The 22023-nt window shown below is 36.6% G+C and overlaps 1 protein-coding gene across 5 annotated transcripts in view; it reads left to right on the top strand.

The window, feature by feature from the left end:
* The window catches only part of PHF20L1 (PHD finger protein 20 like 1), a 57548-nt gene that overhangs the window by 6851 nt on the left and 28674 nt on the right, over positions 1-22023 (top strand). For 2 of the 5 annotated variants that reach the window (XM_063409730.1, XM_063409474.1), the window contains exons 3-12: positions 1514-1685; positions 1823-1907; positions 2681-2769; positions 5287-5349; positions 8928-9135; positions 9783-9914; positions 14832-14914; positions 18649-18901; positions 20915-21100; positions 21308-21514. In XM_063409730.1, the coding sequence (XP_063265800.1) occupies positions 1514-1685; positions 1823-1907; positions 2681-2769; positions 5287-5349; positions 8928-9135; positions 9783-9914; positions 14832-14914; positions 18649-18901; positions 20915-21100; positions 21308-21514 (1478 nt within the window). The remainder of the gene's footprint in view (positions 1-1513; positions 1686-1822; positions 1908-2680; positions 2770-5286; positions 5350-8927; positions 9136-9782; positions 9915-14831; positions 14915-18648; positions 18902-20914; positions 21101-21307; positions 21515-22023) is intronic. The other 3 variants (XM_063409812.1, XM_063409650.1, XM_063409563.1) reach the window with 2 other exon arrangements.

Genomic DNA, 22023 nt, shown 5'->3' with positions numbered 1-22023 from the left:
TTCTGGTGTTTTTCCTTCTTCCCCTCTGTTAAATACCTCCTGGGTCATCCTTCTACTTGGAACTCCTGTAGGTTACATTGTTTCTCACACACTTGCTGTAGTAACAGTAACTTTACTTTTTCTTCTGCTTTGCTCCTCTTGCTCCTTATTCTGAGGCTTAGTGTCAAGTTCTAAGTCTGAAACTGGAACACTACAGAAGATGACAAAAATTAGAAATTTTATAATAAAAATTCTAAGTGTATCAGCATATAGACTTCAAAAAAAGTATAATCAGAGACAGGGCTTAGGAAAGCCTTCTAATGACTGACTTATTTTCTTGAAGCCTTGTTCAAAGTTAAACTAGAATGTTGCTGCTGGGATACAGGCTTGACCCATGAGTTTTACATTCTGTTTTAATGCAGTAGATCATCAGCTTCACCATTCTTGTTAGGCTGTTGTTGTCAGTCTACTTTAGAGGGGGAAGAGAAGCTGATCTTGTTTCTTTGAAAGACTTAAAAAGGATTTTATTAGTGAAATGGCAAATGAGAGTCTTCAGTTGTAGACTAAGACTTTGTGGGGTTTTTTGGAAGTTCAGCGAGAAAAAGCTGGGGTCTTAAAGAATGGGTGTAAACATATTTAGCATTTCTGAAATATATGAATGAGAGAAATGCAACAAGAGTTTGGACTGTCTCTGAATTCTGATGTGAGGGTGAAATGTGGCTGCAGTAGTAACCTAGAAAATCTGAGAGACTTTCTTAATCAACGGCTCCTGAGATGTTTAAATGTTGGGAAGCTGTATACATCACTGCAACTGAAGAAGTAAGTTAGGAGAAAAGGAGCAAATTGAGATTGACATTTTTTGTTTTAATGTGAAGGTCCAGTTACTGAGAAATAAGAAAATCTCATACTTCCTGATAACATATTTTAGTCAGAACGTAGTGTTAGAGACTCCTTTAAGAGCACCATCAGTATTTTGGAGAGATTATATTCAAAATTGATGATGTTGACAGGTTCCCTATATATGTCAGTTGCCCTTCTAGCTAAAGAATTTGCAGTAGGATTGAAAATTGGTTGCTCAAGCTCTGCTCTTTTACTCCTGGTCCACAGTAGTACTTGGTTTGAAAAACAGGTTGTGAAAGTTAAAGGCGACTGTCCTTTTCTGGTGGTCTTTTTTTTCCATACACATGTTCTTAACTTTAGAGCAGCCCTAATAAAAATGCTGGTAAAAAAATAGTGATGTAGTTGACTTTCTTTGTTTTTTTTTTTAAGGATATTCTAAACACTTTTGAATCTGTTTCAATACTTCTGTGAGGGGCAGAAGGAGCTGAGTTCTGCTTTATTCCAACTTTCACTGTTGTGTACAGATTCTTGAACTAAATGTTATCCAATCAATTCGGTTACTTAGCCTTTTTCAGACTTGGAGAGTTTTCAGTACAAAGTGTTAATAAAACTTTCTGCGAGGTCTTGTAGGCACTACTGTATCTAAACCAAGAAACAAACCTTTGAGACTGAGCAGTTTGTGTTTCCACTCCAGGTATCCATCTCGAATTGAGAAGATAGATTATGAAGAGGGGAAGATGTTGGTGCATTTTGAGCGCTGGAGCCATCGCTACGATGAGTGGATTTACTGGGACAGCAACAGGTTGCGACCTTTGGAGCGACCAGCATTAAGGAAAGAGGGGCTGAAGGATGATGAAGAATTTGTTGTAAGTGGCACATTTATTTTATCTTAGACTTTTGTAAACTGTTCTACTTGTTTTCCTAAATTAAATCTCTCTAGCACATAATACTTTTTAGGAAAAAAAAATCTAAATTATTTAATAACTAAATTTGTTTAAAATAGGATTTCAAACCTGGTGAAGAAGTCCTAGCTCGTTGGACAGACTGTCGATATTACCCTGCAAAGATTGAAGCAATTAATAAAGAGGGTATGTATTGCAATGGTCCATTGGTAAGGCCTGCTTGAAAATGCTGTGCTGTAGATTTAGTCTGCTTTAAAAAGTGATACGCCTATGAAGTTGTCTTCTCTGCCCCAATACTAAGTGAAAATGTTTTTACATATCAAATTTAGTAAAATTTTTATCTTTTATCTATATCAAATTTGAAAACCAAAATTTCTCATAGAAGATGAAGTGCTTTTTTAAGTGTTTTTACTATTTCAGTGATCAGAAGTTCCTGTGCAGTCTTAGGACTATTTTGTACTATTATTGATTTGAGTTAATGTTATATTTAAATTTTCATAATTGTTTTATTTCTCTTTATTGAAGAAAAACAATGGAAATAGGAAAATAAAGGAACACAGATTAAATATTTCACAGTGATGATATTCCTAATGAACAAAAGAAGTTGGCATTTTTACTGTAGTTTTGAGTAAATGAGGATTTGGGTGTAAGTTGAACTGTTGCCTTAATGTGGCATCCTTAATATTACATAACTATTTCAATTAATTATGAACAGAAATGACTCAATAGCTTAAACATACTTGAAATTGTCCAGCTGGACAAAGAGTAACAGTATTAAAGCAGAGTTTCTCTTCATAAAGAGGCCCTCATTTATGGTTTTTACTTCCTATCTTGATCCTACTAGTGGTAACACCTGGTTATTCTTGTCATACAAAGTAACATGCAAATATAAAGCTTTCATAGTAACAGGGTGGGTTTGTTTCTTAACTACTCATAGTGATTCCATCAATCATTTCTAGGAACATTCACAGTGCAATTCTATGACGGTGTCATTCGATGTCTTAAAAGGATGCATATCAAATCTATGCCAGAGGATGCAAAAGGGCAGGTAAGAATACATAAAGCAGTTGCTTTTTTAGGTTTTGTGTAGTTGTTTGGGTTTTCATAGTTTTGTTCGGTTGTTATTTTTTTTTTCCTTAATATTTTGAGACAGTAGAAGTGTCAGTAACACAACTGGATTTAGATTAGTCTTTATTCCAGACCCTGCGCTGCCTTGCTTCACCAGTTTATGGATGATGCCTCAGAGTGTGCTGCTCAAGTGGCCTTGCCTCACTGAAATGTCTGGCTGCTGGACACTCCATTGCCAACTAATATGTTCACAGAGCCTTGTCTTACAGAGTTTACAAAACCTGGGGCATCTAATGACTTTTCCCTCTGGTGTCCTTTCAGGAAAAAGGCTTTAGCTTGTCAGCAGTCTGTGCTGCTGATTTTTTTTTAAATTTTATTTATTCTGCACCCTCTGCCCATGTCTTTTGTTTGCTACTATGAGAGCTTTTTACCCACGTGTCCTTATAAACATGACTTTGGGGGTTTTCCCCCTTATATCAGCACTTTAGGGCAATCAGACCGATGAGTATTTCTTGCCTCTTACAACATCCATTGCTATTAAAGAAGAGGTGCTGAATAGAAGTTGAGGGAGACTGTGGAGTAAAGGATGTGGTTTAGTCACTAGGCCTATCTTTACTTGTGAAAGGGAAACATCATTGAAAACTCTTACATGTTTTCAGTGCAAATGCCATTGTATTGTCTTGAATGGTAACTGTGTTTTCATATTTAATGAGAAATTACTCCACTGAAACTATTTGAGAGAAAATCCATGAAAACTGGTCTTTATTTGCTCTTAGTTTTCTTCAGAATATTCCTTACTTTGCAGTCTTCAAATATTTCATAATTCCCATTGTAGCCATCCATACTGTGACCAGAGCAGATGGATAATTGAATTGGCTTGAAAGCATCTGCCCATCCTGGCCTCCAGGGTGAAGGTAGCTTTAGTAAAGGTATGGTAGGGTTGATCCTCTATGCCAGGGACACTGGACATTAAATAGTGCAGCATCACTGCATTATTTAAAAGATGTTTCCTGAAGGAGATTAAACTGAAATCTACAGTCACACTAACCCTGGCTTCTTGCTGCAGTCTTAAGTAAGTCTGTTGAACCAGTGTGCAGTGTTTCAAGGAATACTGTCAGTATCACAAGAAGTTTGGAAGTTTCAGTGTTTCTTTTTACTTCATAAAAAGCAAAACTTGGGTAATGTGGTTATGACCGAAAAGAAATAAGCCTTTTGTGACATTGGAAAGAGCTCCCTGATTCTGTCCTGTGCTTTTTCTAGGGAGCAATGTTGTGTCTAATCTTGAGTTACTACTCCTAGGCCACAGGCAATCTCATCTTTAAAAAAAAAAACTAGTAAATCCATTACTTCACAACCATTATGTTGTCCAGACTCGTTTGGTGGCAGTCCAGCTCATCTGTTATTTCTAATTTTTCACAGTAGTTGGGAGTTATGGTGCCACTTATGCATCTTGGGGGTTGAATGTAGGCTGCTTCAGTGAAATCTTGAGAAGGAATTAGGGCCACAAATTTACACTTTCTGAGATGGATTGAGAATTTTTAAGTTGTCTGGATACAAGAACACCTCCAACTGTGCTTTCTGTAGTGCTGATTGATACTAGTTGTGGCATTTAATCCTGCAAAAGTAGAAATAAGCATGAAAGTCTGCAGCTTTCAAAGGCAAAGCTATAATTTTTCTTGCAGCTTCTTTTGCATATAATGCAATGGAAGATGTTTGTTTTTCTAGGTGTTTTTATGTTATTTCAGAATAAAAACATCAACTAAGCTTTGGTTGAAAATTAGTTATCTGAGACTGTGTTTTGTTTAAACCTCAAAGTCCCATGGATGTTTTTGTTCTTTTGCATTATTTATTTTATAAGAAAATATTTACTAAAATTTATGTAAAGCTTACAAAAATGCCAAGGCTGTAAACTGATTTGAAAAATTAGAGTTGTCAGATGCAACACTTCATGCTTCATTTAAACTTATAACTTGTATTTTGTGTGTTTCCAAACTAAAAAATGTATTTCCAGAGATGAGTGTAAGCTTAAGATACTTCAAGTTCTACTACATCAGAAAATTTAACAAATTTTAAGATCTTTGTGGGAGGTGTGAGCTAAGCATGCAGAATTTGCATTACTTGGAGAGAGGTGGAGATTAGTTAATACTTTGATTTGAGCTTAGTGTGATTTGAAGGAAGAGACTGTAAATGCTGTAACACTCAAACTATTTCTGAGTTGCAGCAGAAGTGTGTTTAATAAGACTCAGTTGTGAGGGTGGAAAGGCAACATTTTCAAAGAGTGGAAAATACTTGTGTGACTTGAGTGCAATGAGTCTTGAGGCTCGGCTGTGGTTCAGATAAGCACAAATTAATCAAAATCACACAGATCCATGACTAACATAGTACAGAGAGGGGAAAAAAGGGATATTGAGACTGCCCTTGTGAGAGCACATATGAAATATTTGGATAACTTACTTTTTCTGTTTCATGTTTTTTGTTTTATCTTCGATGTAATCAGGCGCGCGAGAGGGAGCAGATAGCGCCGGAGCTGAGATTAGTGACGGAAATCGAACCAAAAGAAGTGAGTTTTGAGGAGGGATTTGAAGGAGAGGGAGGGGACTTGGCACACAGGAAGAGGAAGCTGAGGAAAAAGCGTGGATTTGCGAATGGGCCAGAGGAAAAAAGAAGATGTGACAGGAGACAATGTGAGCCAAGATGTAGGTGGGGCAGACTGTGTAGAATTGGAAGGTGAGGGTAAGGAATCCAGGCTCGATGTGGAATCAGCCAGTCAATAGATTCATGTTTTATGTATGTGTATGTATGAATGTGTGGGAGTTGGAAGTTATGGTGTGACAGAAGAGGAAAAAGCAGCTGAATCTTTAGTACTGTGGAGAAGCAAAAAGGTGGTGGTTGTAGGCAGGTGAAGGGAGAGCAGTGTATGTGTGAATTCTGCTACTGACGCAAGGGTTGGATTTTGGAAATTATTCTGGTTTTGCCTTCCCACTGTTGCAGGATTATGGTTACACAAGGAATATTTTAAAATGCAAGATTTTTAGCCGATTGATGCATAAGGCTGTTGGATAATTTCTGCTGATGTATTTCTTGATTGTGCAATTTCCTGTGTTTTGATTTAGTGAATCTAATTAGCATAATGACAGTTTTCCTCTGTAGTCATAAAATAATGCTTTGTTTTCTAACTGCTGTGGGCCATTACTATTCTCCTGTCAATTTTCTCAGCTTACTTGAAAGGTGAATTTTAGTAAGAAAAAAAAGAAGGAAATACACATTTTGGATATATTTTATTTTATATTTTTTAATGTTACATATGTAAATGAGAAGCTCACTGAAGTGAGATACTGAGGGAAGTGGGAAATCAGGCTGGATGATGCAGAGTAACTGGAGCAGAGTTACACAACTACTTCCAATAGAAAGACAATGTCAGGAAATGAAAAGTAGGGAAAACTTCTCTAAGAAGGATTTTGCTTTTACTATTTTAATTTCTAGCGTGTTCATATTTCAGCCCTTGGCTTTGAATGCTCTGGGAAATTGTTCTACTATTAAAATTTGTAGCTAGTTTCTGTGATATCTATGATATTTAGTGTCCTGCTATTATAGTTAATAGAATAGATATACTATTAGCCTGAGGCAGATTTCAGAATTTATTGTGCTTTAGAATCCCACTATTATTCTTCAATTGCTTTGGTAATTTTTTGGTAAAAATTCTGAAAAATACACAAATGTGTCTTTTTGAAGGAGGAATTCCTATGCTCTACAAAAGAAATATGGTCACCTTAGCATCTTAGATGCTAAATAAGTCACATGTCAGGAGCTGTGCTGCTGAGCAGTCACTCAGCAGGAATTCAAGGTTAAAATGCAGGCATTAACTTTGTCACTTTGGTGCCTGTGTGTTTACTCCAGAGCCAAAACAAAAACGGACCCACAGAGTTTCTGAACAGTTCAGAATCATAAAATTGTTTTAAGTTGGAAAAAATGCCTTGATATAATCTTGTCCATCCCAATTGCTCAAGGTTCTCTTCACTGAGTTTAAATGTACATGTTAATCTAGGAAAAAATGGTAACTGTCACCATAATGAATGTCACTCTCCTCTGGTGTCTGAATGTTCAACTTTTGTTTGCTTCACTGTTGTGTGTCCTGCTACTGTAAACTCCATGTTGTAAGAACAGTATCCAAACAGTGAAATAAAATACAAAGGAAACCACAAAACCCCTTTCCATGTTGGACCAGCTGCACTTAGACCAGGATACTTGGTTCAGCATCGTCTTTTGAAGTTTGATATCTTCTGATAGCTTTTGATTCCAGGGTGCTTAGCTTGTCTGAAAATCAGGATGTTCTTTAGAAGCTCTTTTGATGCAGGCTGCACTACTTCCCATTTTTGTCATCAGATCTAATCTCCAACCATGTCACTGATCCTCTTCATCCCTTGGCCAGAGTACAGTGTTAGAGTTGTATTCTCAGGTCTGCTAATTCCTCACCACCACATAAAGCTCAATCCTTTTTTAGTCCTGCTGGATGGGCAAGACTCTGGATGGGCTGGAGCTAATAGGTGTGCTCGTTGTGGCTGGCCAGAAGAGAGGTGTGTGTGCTTTTGACTGTGCAGCTGGCAGACAGACACGCTCCTCTGTGCTGGCATATCACCAAGTGGCCTCAGCAGTTGCCTGTTGTGTGAGCATTGCACAAGTGCTTCTGAACGTTGCTGCTGGCTGGTGTGAGTGTCTGCACCTTGCACTGACAGTGTGGACCTGGAACACTTTATGTTAGAGGAACCCAAACTGGTGTTGTTTCTAAGTACGTAAGTTGGTGCAAAGAAGAAGCGTAACCCATGTAAAGCAGTGATGTAAAAGTATTGAACTATGGCAAAGGAAAAGCGTAATGCAAGGAGAATTAACACTGTATTTGTGTTATGATTTTCTCATATGTCAAAGAAGGTAAAGAAAACCTCAGCAGAACAGAAACTAAAGAGTTATAATATGTAACAGGTGGGGAAGAGGTTTCATTGGAACAAGATATGTAAAATCAAACTACTTTAGATATCTCCTGTGATGACATAACAACAAGGAGATATTACAGAATAAAATAGTCTGTATGCAGTTGGGGAAAAAAAAAGTACTATTTGTAAAGCGCTCATGGGTAACTAGATGACAAAAGTATTTTTCATTTTTTTTTGTGTGTGTGATAATACTTGTATAGAGCACTCAGATGCTTAATTCTGACTGGTTGATTATTTCTACAGCCTTCTATATTGCACATAACTTCTTCACAGAAGAATTCTGTACTTCAGTGTTATAAAAAGTTTGAAAAAATACTTTGGTCAAAAGGATCAAGGTACAATTTTTAGAGTCAGATTGATGCCTGACATTCAGGAGACAAAAGGCAGGAGTCTCATTGCTCTAAACTAGTGGAAAGAGCTTGGCTTAGCTGAGGACATTCTCTCCAGTGGCTTGTAGGGTGGCTTGACTTGGTCTAAATGCCAAAAAGTAGATGAGATTGGGTTGTATGGTTGACTTATTAAATGTTTCTGTATGGTACAAATTAACAATTACACAAAATGATAATTACCTTAAATATAGGCTGTGAAATTCAGTCATAGAGTACTTTATTGAAGTTAGTGAATGAAACCTGTAATATGTAATGGAAAAAGAGTAAAGGAGGCTGTAGTTGCTCTGAAACAAAGGTGTAATGAGATAGGAGTTATCTCTGGTTTATCAGTTCAGGATGAATTCCATGCAGCTGGACACTGCTTTGAGGCAATTGTAGCTCTGCATAATAGGTCAACAACTATGGAATTGTGTGTTTCAGAGCCAGAAGGGTAAGAAAAAATGTCAGTCTTCTGGGATTGGGAGCTCCTGGGTTTCTAAAGCAGTGACACGAAAAGTAGTTTAACAGGGAATGTGTACAGCCAGAATTTGATATGCAGTGATTTTTGAAAGGTTTTTTTTTTTCTTTTTATCTACATGGCATACAAGTTTATATGGACAATTTGGGACTTGTCAATTTTACCACTCTTTGAGTAGTAACCATAAAAATCAATTGAATTTCATTTGAACATTTCTAGATAAAATTCACTGGGTTTACAAGTATTTTCTGTTTGAGTCTTAGGCACTTTATAATACTTACTCACCATTTTTTCCTTTTTGGAGGATTGGATAGCTTTGGTCAAAGCTGCTGCTGCAGCAGCAGCCAAGAACAAAGCAGGAAGTAAACCTAGAACCAGTGCAAACAGCAATAAAGATAAAGAGGACAGAAAATGGCTAAAAGTCCCTTCAAAAAAGGAAGAAACCTCAACCTCTACAATCATGCAGGAAGTCCAAAAAAAGGAAGAGGAGCCTACATCTAGTGACACATTTGGTAAAAGCACATTCTATAAATACAAAATTGTTTTTTCTGTAGTGTTGAACTCCTGTTGCTAATTTTGCAATTAACTAATAACCAATATTTCTAGAGGAAAATGTTTCATTTGCTATTATGATAACTTTCTGATAGGTAATGCTAATCGGTTCAGAAACTGTTTATCAGATAAATCTAGTTCAGTCAGAATTTACTGCTTGTGCTAAACTTCTGACTAGCTTTATGAAGAGCAGAACATAGCTTTTCATTAATGATTTCGTTGTACAGTTTGGTTGATATTCCTGCATCTTCTCTTACCTGGGAGATAATCCCTGATCTTGTTTTAAGGAAATAAAAAAATTCCAATACGCATGATATATCCATATTCAGGGGTGTTTGAAACTCTATCTGAGTTGATTAGATTTGTTCATTTTAAGTCTTTAATGCTTATTTCTCATAACATTCAGTAAAAATTACAAATTTTGAGATAATTTCCATTTATTGTTTTAGTATCTAATTCTAGATGTTCAGGATGTGTCATTTTTCTTTTTTATAAACATTTAAGATTTCTTTACTACAGTATTCTATTAGCAGTTCTGAAATATTTAAGTATTTTGGGTGTTATGCATTTATGAAATGTGAGTTAATGAGGTTTTTCTTGTGTTTAGAAGTAGGATTTCCTGTAGTGGATGTTCCAAAGATGGCCTTTGTGCAGGCAGAGAGCACGTTATCACACAAGAGGAAAAGTAATCTAGGCAACTCATTTCAGGCAAAGAGAGCTCGCCTAAACAAGATCACCGGTAAAAGACTTTTTTTGTTGTTGTCTTTCTTCCTTTTTCATGTAGTGAAATATTCATGCTTGTGAAGAAGGTGCTGAAGTAGATTGCATAGATGCACATTCATGAGGCAGATGGTCACTGCAGTCTGTACTTGTTTAGAATTTTAAAGGAATTCATAAATGATAAAATCTACCTGGTTCATAAATTGGTTGCAGACTGTACTTGGTCTTTTTAGTTTTGTAGTATAGTAGCCATCCTGAATTGATCAAGTTCTTGAGCATATTTTACCTCTAGCTAGCTGTACAGTGTTCTTCATTATTGAGTCAATTTGTGTTTCTACAACCTCTTCAGCATGTCATGAATTGCATACTACCACTGTAAATAAAAGCTATAGCTAGCTGTGGAGAAACAGAAAATATTTTTTAATAAAGTGAAATTGTTGTTAAAAGGAGTTTCTCATTTAGAAATATACATCCCTACAAATTAAAGCTGTAAAGATATGATTTTTTTTGGTGTCTAAGCATTCATTCCCTTCTGCTATTGCTCAAAGGTATTAATGGAAAACAAGCATATTGCTATAGAATAAAATCTATACAACAGGGAACTAAATAATTTGGTCTTGTCTTTAAAAGATGAAAAATGCATTTATTCCTGGATTTAATAGAAATTTACTGCCTTGTGAAAAAATTATTTAGATTTATATTCCTCCAGATAAGATTATTGTGTTGCTAGCTTTGATCCTGACTTAGGACAAAGTCTTATGTTTGTACCTGTGCTGGGAAAGTATCAGATGCATTTCAAAAGCTTGGTTGAAAAAAGTTGTGAAATCTCTCTCATAACTAAGGAGCCCTTGGACACACTCTAAGATAGAAATTCATTCCACTCATTATTCTAGTCAATTATATTTCATATGAAGCCTGGTAAACCTTTCTGTGCTATGAATAAGAAGGGCTTTTTTTTTTTTTTTTTTTTTTTTTGCAAGCAGATAAATATTCTTACTTGTTTCTGTAAAACAAAAATAATCTAATTATCTAATTTGCTAAACTGCATAGTGAGAGGTTTTTTTGTACTTGTTTCGGTTTTGTCCAGCCTTGTTTTGTCCAGCCTTTCATTATTCTGCAGTGAAAGATGTTTAGTCAGTTTTCTTGTGAGAGTGGTTCTGTTCCAGTCTCTCAATCAGTAAAAATAAAAAGGTACAAATCATGGAATGGTTTGGGTTGGAAGGGACCTTAAAGTTCCCCTACTTCCAACCTCGCTGCCATGGGCAGGGACACCTTCCACTAGACCTGGTTGCTCAAAGCCCCATCCAACCTGGCCTTGAACACTTCCAGGGATGGGGCAGCCACAGCTTCCCTGGGTAACCTGTGCCTCACCACCCTCATAGGAAAGAATTTCCTCCTCATATCTAATCTAAACCTGCTCTCTTTGAGTCCACTCCCTTTTGTCCTATCACGACATGCCCTGTAAAATGTGCTTCTCCAGTTCTCCTGTAGACCCCCTTTAGGCACTGGACTATCAGGTCTGCCTGGAGCCTTCTCTTCTCCAGGCTCTGCAATCCCAGTTCTCTCAGCCTTTGCTCACAGGAGGGGTGCCCCAGCCCTCTGCCCAGCGCTGGGTCCCTCCTCTGGACTCCTCCAGCAGGTCCGTGTCCTTCCCGTGCTGGCACCCACGAGCTAGACACGGCAGTGCAGGTGGGGTCTGAGCAGAGCAGAGGGGCAGAATCACCCTCCTCATCCTGCTGCCCACAGTGTTTTTGATGCAGCCCAGGAAAGTGTTGGCAGCTCATGGCCAGCTTTTCATCCCTGTCCAGCTTCTCATTCAAGAAAGAATGAAAAGGATCTGTTCTTTTTGTATAAAGGAAGCAGTCTTTAGAAAAGACTTCTGCCTCCAGGGTTGTCATTCCTGGAAGGTTCCTTCTTTGGTTCCAAGTTTTATTAATGGATATCAAATTTATCAGCTCCATTTCTACTCTCCTTTCCCATACTACATTCATTTTTAGTTGAGTTCCAATTTAATTGCTGCCATGAGCAGTAATAGTATAAGATGTTGAGACTGGAGATGTATATTGACTGAGCCTTATTAATTTATTTCCAGTAGCGGTTGGTAGCAGAAGATACCAAAATCAGCAACCTTTACCTTTAGAAATTATATTTGCTTGTGGATAGATTCTTATTACCTCAGGAGCATTGTGAGAATCATAGTAGTGAGACAGGTTCATACAATCTGAATTGAATAATCAAACCATGATTTTGAAGCCACTGACTGTTACCATTTTAAAAACAATGTTTTAAAACACTGGTTTGGGTTTTTTTCCTCTTTGTTTGGGTTGTTTTTGTTTTTTGGGGTGTTTTGGGGCTTTTTATGTCTTGTCTCCACAAGACATACTTGGCTAGCAGAGGATGTGTTACCTTTTAGTGAAAGTGTATTAATCCTTTAACCACAAGAAGAGATTTGTCATGCCTTGTAGATACTTCCTGTATCTGTTCTCAAATGAACACACTTCTGCAGTTCATACCATAGTAAGTCTTTTATAACAGTACAATTTGAAAAAGCAACTTCCAGTGATCAAACCTTTTCTTGCCACATGTTTATTTCTTATGGGTTAAATGCTTGTGTATACAATATATTGTGTGATATATTGTGTATATCAATATGCACTTGCATTGTGTCCTTTTTGTCTCCAGCAATGGCTTTTAGATTTGAAGGAAGGTTGGGAGTCCTGCTGGTGTACCCATTGGAGTGGCTACAAAGTAATCAAAGGGTTGTAGCTGTTAGAAAAACATTCACCAGCTTCTTAAGGCTGTGTTGGGGAAATAGTGCAAAACACTCTTGCAGGAGGCTATGTGGAGGGAACTGTTCCTGGATTCAGTTCAGCATTTGGTGCAGAAGGGCTTTCTTGTCTGCCACAAGGCCCACAGCTGCACCAGGTGTTCTTTACTCACCATTCAACAAAATAAAGTTGCTTCCTTTTCCCCTTCCTTCACTACTAGCACTGGTAGCAATTACACTTCTCAAAGGTGAAGAGTATCTCCTGCTAAGCACATATTAATGTCATCTTCCACTCAGTTTTTGCCTCTTTTGGAATGTTTACTTCCACGTCTTCTGCTGTGTTGGTACCTAAGACCAGATAATAGCTGCAGTGAGCTTGCAGAACAAAACATTGCTGGTCCATTGTGCCACTCCCTGCTTTTGCTTTGTTAGCTGCTCTTACAGAGGGTGGTGAAGCTGTAGTCCTGGTTTGTAGTAGCTTGCGAAGTTGCTTTTGTCCTACAGGTGTGGGGCCTGGTTAGAAAAATACTTCATGAGGCAGAGAAAAAGGAAATTGTAAGGATTATGTATTGACAGATCTGAATCTAGATTGATTTAATAGCTTGACTTTCTGACTAGGGATCATCTAGTTAGAACTAAAAATCAGAGAATCTGAGAATCACAGAATGGTCTGGGTTGGAAGAGACCTTGAAGGTGATCTAATTCCAACAGTATCTACTAGAGCAGCTTTCTCTAAGCCCCATCCAGACTGGCCTTGAGCTCCCTCAGGGATGGGGCACTCTTCTCTGGGCAACCTGTGGCTTACAGAACCACAAATGCTTCCTCATAAACTATAGCTTGCTTTTTTTGTATTTAAAACTTTCACTTGATTTTGAAAATGATTTTAAGCTTTTTGATATAATGCATGATTGCAAAGATAAAGAACACTGCGATTTTTGCAACTTGATTTAAATAGAATTATTTTAGTTAAAAATGTTTAAGTCCATAAAACCTAAATATTTTATGCAGTCTAATGCAGAATTAAAATCTTTCCTGATAATTTAATTTGTTTTTATCTAATAGGATTAAGTAAGTTTCTGCTTTTCAGTTAACCTTAACTAAAGCATAACTCAATCTAACATAAAATAGTAAATAAAGATAAATAAAGTAAATAAAAATAAAACACTTAGTGTTTATTGTGGAATGCTGAAAATTTTTTTTGTTTTAATGTCTTGAACAGTTCCTGAAAGCCCAGACTTCACTAATTTATAATTCATTAGGCACTGTGAACTTTAAATTAATTTTGACCATACCTAATTTTTTTGGAATGCAATAGCAATTCCATCTGAATCAAGTTATTTTTGAGGACTTCAACTCCTCACTCCCAATATTGACATTCCCAGAGATTATAATAGCAAATTTTATTCAGATTTGGTTTTTTGGTATTTTTAGATCCTAGTTCTGTATTTTCTTAATGGTGTAGAACTTCTGTCTCTGCACTGTTAGGCAATTAAAGTTATTGTGTGAGGTACAGCTGAAGCTACTGTCATGTGCTTTGCTGACAGAAAGCTTTCTTGTATTTATACTCCCCTTGTCTTTACAGGTTTTTTGTAATAGTGATATTGTACATAAGTTTGTGAATGAAGTTACATATTCTAATATATTATTTGCTCCCAATATGGTTATCTTATTGAGGTAATTTGGGGGCCCCACTGCTGAGAATATTTGTTTAGAAATTAAATATCTTGTTGTAATATGTCTAAGAAATGTTTGCATGTGCTATAGTTAAGACGTAGTAGTACAAATTCTGATGTAAACTTCTCAAAGACTGGAAAGGGGAGAGAGAGAGAAATTTTGTAAATATTTCTGATTTAAAAATTTACTTAAAAATCATACTTTTGGTTTTAAAGCTCAAATGGTTGGGCTTTGGAAGGATGGCAAGGCTTTATTTTAGAATTGATAATTTGATTTTCTTCTTGTCAGTAAATATGGCAAAGAAGTGCTTCCTATGTAAGCATGTCCTTTAACTTTTTGTTTCTTCTAATTTAAAATGTTCAGAGTCATTTCAGGAAGACTCATGTTGTAGATTTGTGCAGTTCATATTTCTTGTCTCAATATTTTGCTTCTTTTTCTACAAATTCTTGTTGCAAGGTGTTTCTAACTAAAAATATCTGCAACTTTTCTCCTAAGGTTTATTGGCATCCAAAGCTGTTGTTGCAGATGGTGCTGAAAAAAAGGAAGGCAACAAAGAATCAGCTCCAGTCCTGGAGCAGGTATGAAATGGTAGAGTTTGATTCTTTTGCAAAGTTCCCACTGGAGTGTGCCATGGAGATGTAGTACCTACAACATAAAAATTTTCCCCTTCAGATATAACAGGGAACTGAAAATTTATCTTATGTTTACATTTCTGGCAGAGCCAGAAGTATGAAATTTAATTGTCTCTAAACACAGTGTTGACTTGAATTTCAATAATGAGCTCTTGTGTTAGAAAACTAACAGAAAACAAAATAAAATAAAGTCTCCGTGCAACAAATATGAGGAGACCACTGTCCCATGGTCCAGTTTTATAGCTGGAATGATGACTGGCTTAGAAACAGGCCCTTACACAAATTTGATTTGTGTTTGAAACAGGGTTTTTGACATCACATAGAACTTCTTTTAAAAGAAGTTTCTTTTATATTGTAAGAATCTGGTGTTGTAGGCTTGTATGTGTTTTATGAACTGCTCAATGAGCCATACATTTTGCAAGGGTGTGTATTTTAATAAATACAAAAAAGAAACTTTTAAATAATGTTAAGGGTCTGATTTTTAAACCTGCATATTGGCAGGATCTGGGGGCTGCCATTTTGTCTTTGGCTTACTGCACTGTGTTCAGGCATTGCTTGACTCCGACTTGTGCATTATCTTGCATTTTAAAAGGGCTGAATGCCTGAGCATGGTAAAGCAAGCTAAGGATGAACAGTAGTCTTGATTCAGGACATCTTTGTTTTCCAGTTATTTAAATCAGAGCCTTAATGTATCTTTAATACAGCTTTTTTGTATGCTTTTTCATTCTTTAACAGCAGCATTTGAACAAAGTAGCCTTGCTGCCTGCAAATTCTTTAACAAGCACTTCTGTGCTTCAGCCCCGGCACACTCTATGGACAGTCCCTACCCCAAACCCAATTTGATATTTTGGTTGTACTGGTTCTTTAGAGCTGATATATAATTGCATTGCTCTGGTTTTTCCATTGATGCTGCATTGGATGGAGTCAATGGAACCTGATTTTCTGTTTTTGATGCTGTCACCGTCAGGGCCTGCGGAGCCGCTGCGGTGCCGATGCATTGACCGATATTTTGCATAAAGGTTTACAGTGTACTGACACGACATTCCATTTCTCAAATTTTTGCATATTAAAGATGCTATGATTTTCTTGCTACTGTGTGTGATATTCTCAATGTGCAAAAAACTGTGAAATGGCTTACAGCATGTTGTTTTTGGGAGAATCATTACAATGTAAATCTTGCCATGCAGAATCCCATTGCGGTGAATGGGACTTTGTGGTTTACATAGACTGTGTATGCAACAGTATAAACTGCAGTGCTGATTTACTATAACCTTTTTGTTGTTTCTTAGACTTAGTAACTCGGCTGTTCCTGTTATATTGATCAGATATAAAAAACAAGATGTCTCTGTCATTGTTTACATGCTAATGGTCTGAAAAACCTCATTTTTTGGAAATAATAGTTAAGCTCCTTTAAAGAGGCATCTAAAATCCCAAATTGTCCTATTCCTTTTCATCTAACTAAAACCAGAAACCTCACAAACATTTAAATAATTGACTGTGGGGAGGAAATTTTTTGAACTTAAAGCTTTTTTTGCTGAGTTCCTGCCCAAAATGAAATTAAAATGCCGAGTTATAAACCTCCCCAAAAGGTTTTCTGATAGTGAAGCTGACATTCCGTAGAGGCTTTGTCTGCTACTGCTATAAAATTGAATGGATAAAACATCTTGTAGGTTTTTTTAATAATGTAATGCAGAATATGGTAGAAATATTCAGGCCAATAGCCGAAAACTGACTCTGTTGATGCAAGTTTTTGTTTATATTTATACATTTTTAGTTTACAGTTGTCTTAAACCCAGAACCTCAGATGATTAGTTGCAGATAACGGTAGTTTATTTAATTGTATTAGGGTATGTCATGTTATATTTCCTTTTGACCAAGACCTGAGTAGATGGATAACATTAATTCATTAAGGTTTTTAATGTTAATTTGTCCTGTTAAGAGGTTAAGCACCTTATCAAAATCTTAATTTAATTTTTTTAATCTTGTTTAAATAACTTTGTAATTTGAAAGTAATGGATGCTGTAGTATGTCTTTCACATCTGTGAAGATGAACAATAAAATTGTTTATTTACAAGTTACGACTCTAATTAATTTCTGGTAATACCTCTCATAACCAGCATAGGTATACTCTCCAGTTCATGGAATATTTTATTTAAATGAATAAACTGCACCTAGTATGTGTGTAATGGAGCTATTCAAGGTAGAACTGATGTCTGCTGAATGGGATGTTTTGCATCGGATCTTTACAGGATACTCCCAGCGAGCTGTTCACATAGCATTCAGGGACATCCTCTTACAGATAGAGAATGTGCACTTATGGGGTTTTGTTTTGCTTCTTTTTGTTTTTCCTCCATTGGAACATGGAAAGTTCTAGTGGAAAATAAAATTACAATTTATAACAAAACTCACTAATACCCTCAAATCACCAGCGATGTGATGTTTCTAATTTGGATAAAGTGTGCACACGTTCTAGAAATGCCTCTCTTTGTTAGTTATGGTTTTATTAGATGGTACCATGTTGTATGATGTAACTGGGACAAGAAGGGAGACAGGCCTAAGAAATTATATTCAGATATTGGAGTTTGCCCTTCTTAGGCAAGTTGTAACACATGCACAATTTTGGTAATGTAGGAAGAACTTCCAGTGAAAAATTTAAAATGCTGATGTCTGTCAATGCATGCTAATGGTCTAAAAATAATACTGTTTGTGTTAAGAAGGATGAAAATTGAGGATTTGGAAAGATGCATTATATGTTGACTTCTTTTCCTTCAAAACCTGTTTTAACTCTTTATCTGCTCGTTTTCCCTGACAGTTAGCAATCTATTTAACCCCGTGGTGCTAGAAGTTGTGATTTCTTCATGTTTGCGCAAACATATAATGTGGTGAAATCCAGACTCCCAGCACTGAAAGGGGTTGTGTGAGAGTGTGCTCAGTATTGGAAGCTTTTCATTGTTTCAGACATTCCTTAAAGGAGCATTATCAACTTTTTCAGGTTCTCAAAAATATAAGTTCCTTGTTAAATATAGTTTTCATGAGGAACTGCCTATTTTTTTTTTTTTTGCCCCTGGTTGGGGAAATGACTGTGAAGGGAAAATCTTGGCAACTTTTTTTAGAGCTGCAGTCATTCTGAGGAAGTATTGTTTGCTCATGGGAGTGCCAGAGTTCAAGGAGTGTCTGGACAACACTCCCAGTCATGATTCAGCAGCAGGCAGCCCTGTGAGGAGCAGGGAGGAGGACTTGAGGATCCTTCTGGGTCCCTTCCAGCGTGAGATGCTCTGTGATGGTGCATCAGTGTGTGTGTGTTCTGGAGGGGAACAGATGCTCTCGGGGTTCTGCACTGAGACTGCACTGACAGTGAAGATGAAAGAGAAATCTAAAAATACTTTGTTGAATTTTTAAATTGGAAATAGAGGGAAAATGCTTTATTTTCAGGCTTTTGGCAGGTATTTCAAATAGTAAGAATTGAGTATTCTGAATACTGAAAACAATTGGTAGTGCTCCTTTAGAAAAAGCAAGATGTAATGTGATGCATTTTAAATAGTTTTTATTTGTACTTAAAATGATGTTGCTTTATTTATGTGTTTGAGTACTAAAATTGCTTTTAAAAAGATCAAAATAGAATACAAGAACTACAACGAAGAAACTGAAATAAAAGTATCAATTTTTTATTATTTATTCAGGAGATTTCACCTAAACCACAAAGTCAGAAAAAAAATGAAGCTGATATTAGCAGTTCTGCCAACATTCAGAAACCTGCACTGTTATCCTCAACTTTGTCTTCAGGAAAGGCTCGCAGCAAGAAATGCAAACAAGAATCTGGAGATTCTTCCGGGTGTATAAAGCCCCCTAAATCACCACTTTCCCCAGAATTAATACAAGTCGAGGATTTGACGCTGGTCTCTCAGCTTCCTTCTTCTGTGATAAATAAAACTAGTGAGCACAGACATTTTAAAAAAAATACCGTAACTACTTATAAGAGATATACAGAAATTTTCTTTGGTTGTAAATGGCTATTGCTTTTAAAAATGAATCTGCTTTAAATAAAATGTCCAAGTGGGAGAATTAGGGGTAGCTCACTATTTTAAAAGTCAAGTCACATAATAAGGCATTTGAATTACTCTACCAGAAATAATACATTTAAATAACATATTGGTATTTATAGAGTCATAGCTTTTAAGGGTTGGCTTTCCCTCTAGCTTACATCTCCACACTAGCATTAATAGTGATACAGGAAAAATCAAACCTCCCTTCTGAAAAGGGCCTGATTCATTAAAAAGAAAAGACATACACCTTGGTGTGGACCTTTCCTTCTCTGAGAAACTTCACCTTCAGCAGGCTGATGTTCTGTACCTGTTGGCTGTGGCATTCATCACCTTATGTGATATTTCCTCCAAACATGATGTGAAAGAGAAGATGGGTTCAAGATCTGTGATGGAGAAATATTAAAAATTGTGTTTCCTTGTCCAAGAAAAATCCCATGGGTGTTCACCTTCTTATCACATGTGACTGATTTGCCAAGCATGACAATACTGTTTATCAGAAGAATAGGGAAAGCTTTATGCTGCATGCTTGAATATGCTATTTTTTGTGAATATTAAGGTATTTCTACATTTTTTTTTGAGATTATGTTAGGTTTTTAGTGTTGCTTAGTGTGAGGTTCTTTGCCCAAAGAACATTAAATGATGAGGCCAAAGGTTAATATAAATGCAGGTTTCAGTAAGTCAAAAGGTACATTTTTTTTTTTTCCACTAAAATATAGTGATTGAGGATGGAAGACTCAACCTGCATAATGTGTTCCACTTAACCTTGATTTGTATTTTCACTTACGAGATAAGTTTCTTCTTAATCTTTGCTCATAGATAACTTTAAATGAGTGGGAGAGGGAGGAGTGCAAATTAAGCCTTCTTTATTCAGGACACATTGGTAAAAATTGTATTTTGTCCCCACAAAACGTTAGCAGTCATCCATATTGTAATACGCCTTCCATTCCCACCCCTAGAGCAATGGTAAGTAGCTTTCCTGGAGCATGCTTATATTTTGGATTAAGTTGGACTTCTTTGTAGCAATATTTTTTAAAAATTGCTAATTTAAAACTTGGTTGCTTAGTAGCTTAGATCTTGTCAGTGTTGTCTTTAATCTTTGGCTTCCAAGTTTTTTCTAGCTCTAGTGGAAAGTTAGTCTTACTGTGTCTTAATTTTTAAATCTGTATAACTGACTCAAAAAACTGCTTACAAAAAGGAGAGAGCAGCGACTTCCAGTATAGTAGCAACTTAAATGCTTTTCTAAGGCAAAGTTTTGTGGAATTGGGTGATACTGAAGAGTTGTAGGGGAGTGTGGGTTTTTTGTTTTTAATGAATCAGGCCTATATTAACCTATATCAATCCTCCTCCTCGTTTGTTTGGGGTTTTTTAAGTATAAAGTTCTGGAATCTTCTTACTGTGTCATGCATTGGCAGTGTGAATTAGAATTTCAGTTGGGGTATTGATAACAGGTTATCAGAAGGCAGGAGGTGGGATATAAAATTAAACACTGATTTCAGGGGTTTTTTAAGTTATATGTTAACACTATCCATGATTTTTTATATCTTTAACTGTGATCATTTCTTCTGTTTATTGTTAAATCCTATTGCCCCCTTCCATTATAAGTAGCTACTGCCTGGGTTTTGTGGGGAGGGTTGCTTACTGTAAATACACTGCTTGCCTAGAACAATCACCTTTACCAGTGGGGAAGTAGGTGCCCTAGTAATTTATAATAAGCAAAACCCAGAATCATGTCTTGAGCATAAATCTTTCTTTGCACCTGGTAGTCACAGTTTTGTAATGACTCTTACCAGTTTTGCGGTGATTACCAGCTTTGCAAATAACTCCCCATCTTTAGATGTCAAATGCTGCGGTAAGATAATGGTGTATCTCTCTGCTTCATGAACATTGAAAGATCTCTTTTTAGGTCCATCACAGCCAGTGAATTCCCCTAGATCCTACAAACATAGCCAACGGAGAAGAAGATCACAGCGTTTAGCCACTTGCTCCTTGCCTGATGATTCTGTAGAAAAAGTTTCTTCTCCCTCTTCAGTTACTGATGGAAAAGTGTTCTCCATCAGTGGTCAAAACCAACAGTCATCAAAATTGGAGGGTAACGTATCTTAATCTAATAAAGAACTGCCCAAGAGAAATTGAATCATAAAAATTAGACCTTTCATGGTTTTCAACTATTGGGGTATTTTGAACTGCCGTAGCTAAAGCTGTTTGCTGTTCCTGTCTTATGTAATGCTGCAATTCCAGACTATTGTTTGTTGGACCCATGTTTCTTTTTTAATATGACATTTTTTCTTTTATATAGTACCTGATGTTGCTCATGTGTCACTTGAGAAGCGTGGACCATGTCTCCCTCTTGATTTAAGCCGTAGTTCGGAAGTTACAGCACCATTATCTGCAGAATCCACTTTCCGTAATGAATATCCCAGTAAAGACAAGGAAGATATTCAGATGATTACATATCTTTCTTCCAAAGCAGTAACTGATGGAAGAGTAGCTACAACAGCGTCAGGTAAAGAGATTCAGTATACAACCAGAGAGATTTATAGTTGTAGGGTTAAAATGTGTGTATTCAATCCCACAGAAAGCGAGGATACTTTTTATTTTCTTTTCTGCACACTCAAAAACCTTCCTCTCCTCTGGACTCCATTCATCTGCATATTCTTTGTCTTCACTGGCTTTAGCACTTCTAACATGCTTTAAGGGGATTCTGAGAGTGTGGAATGTTGTAAGCAGTATTTCAAAAATATTTTTGTTATTGCTAAAAGTTGTAAAAATAATTAACAGAATGAAGTATTTACTAACGTACTAATTTGTGGCTTCAGCTTTAGAACAATGGTGTTCTCAGAGACAGTCAGCAGTCCTCTGCTTTCTGTCCATTTGCAGTGGAAATTCCGTCCTTCGCTTGCTACAAAATGTTACTTAAAAATATTTCTGAAACATCCTCAAAAAATTTTATATAGACTTAGTCACCCTCAGCACAGAGCCCAGTGCTGCATCTCTGTGCTGCCTCAGCTCTTT

This window comes from Prinia subflava, chromosome 1 (assembly GCF_021018805.1).
Source record: "Prinia subflava isolate CZ2003 ecotype Zambia chromosome 1, Cam_Psub_1.2, whole genome shotgun sequence".
In the NCBI taxonomy this organism is placed as follows: domain Eukaryota; kingdom Metazoa; phylum Chordata; class Aves; order Passeriformes; family Cisticolidae; genus Prinia; species Prinia subflava.
This window is presented reverse-complemented; position numbering and strand designations above follow the sequence as displayed.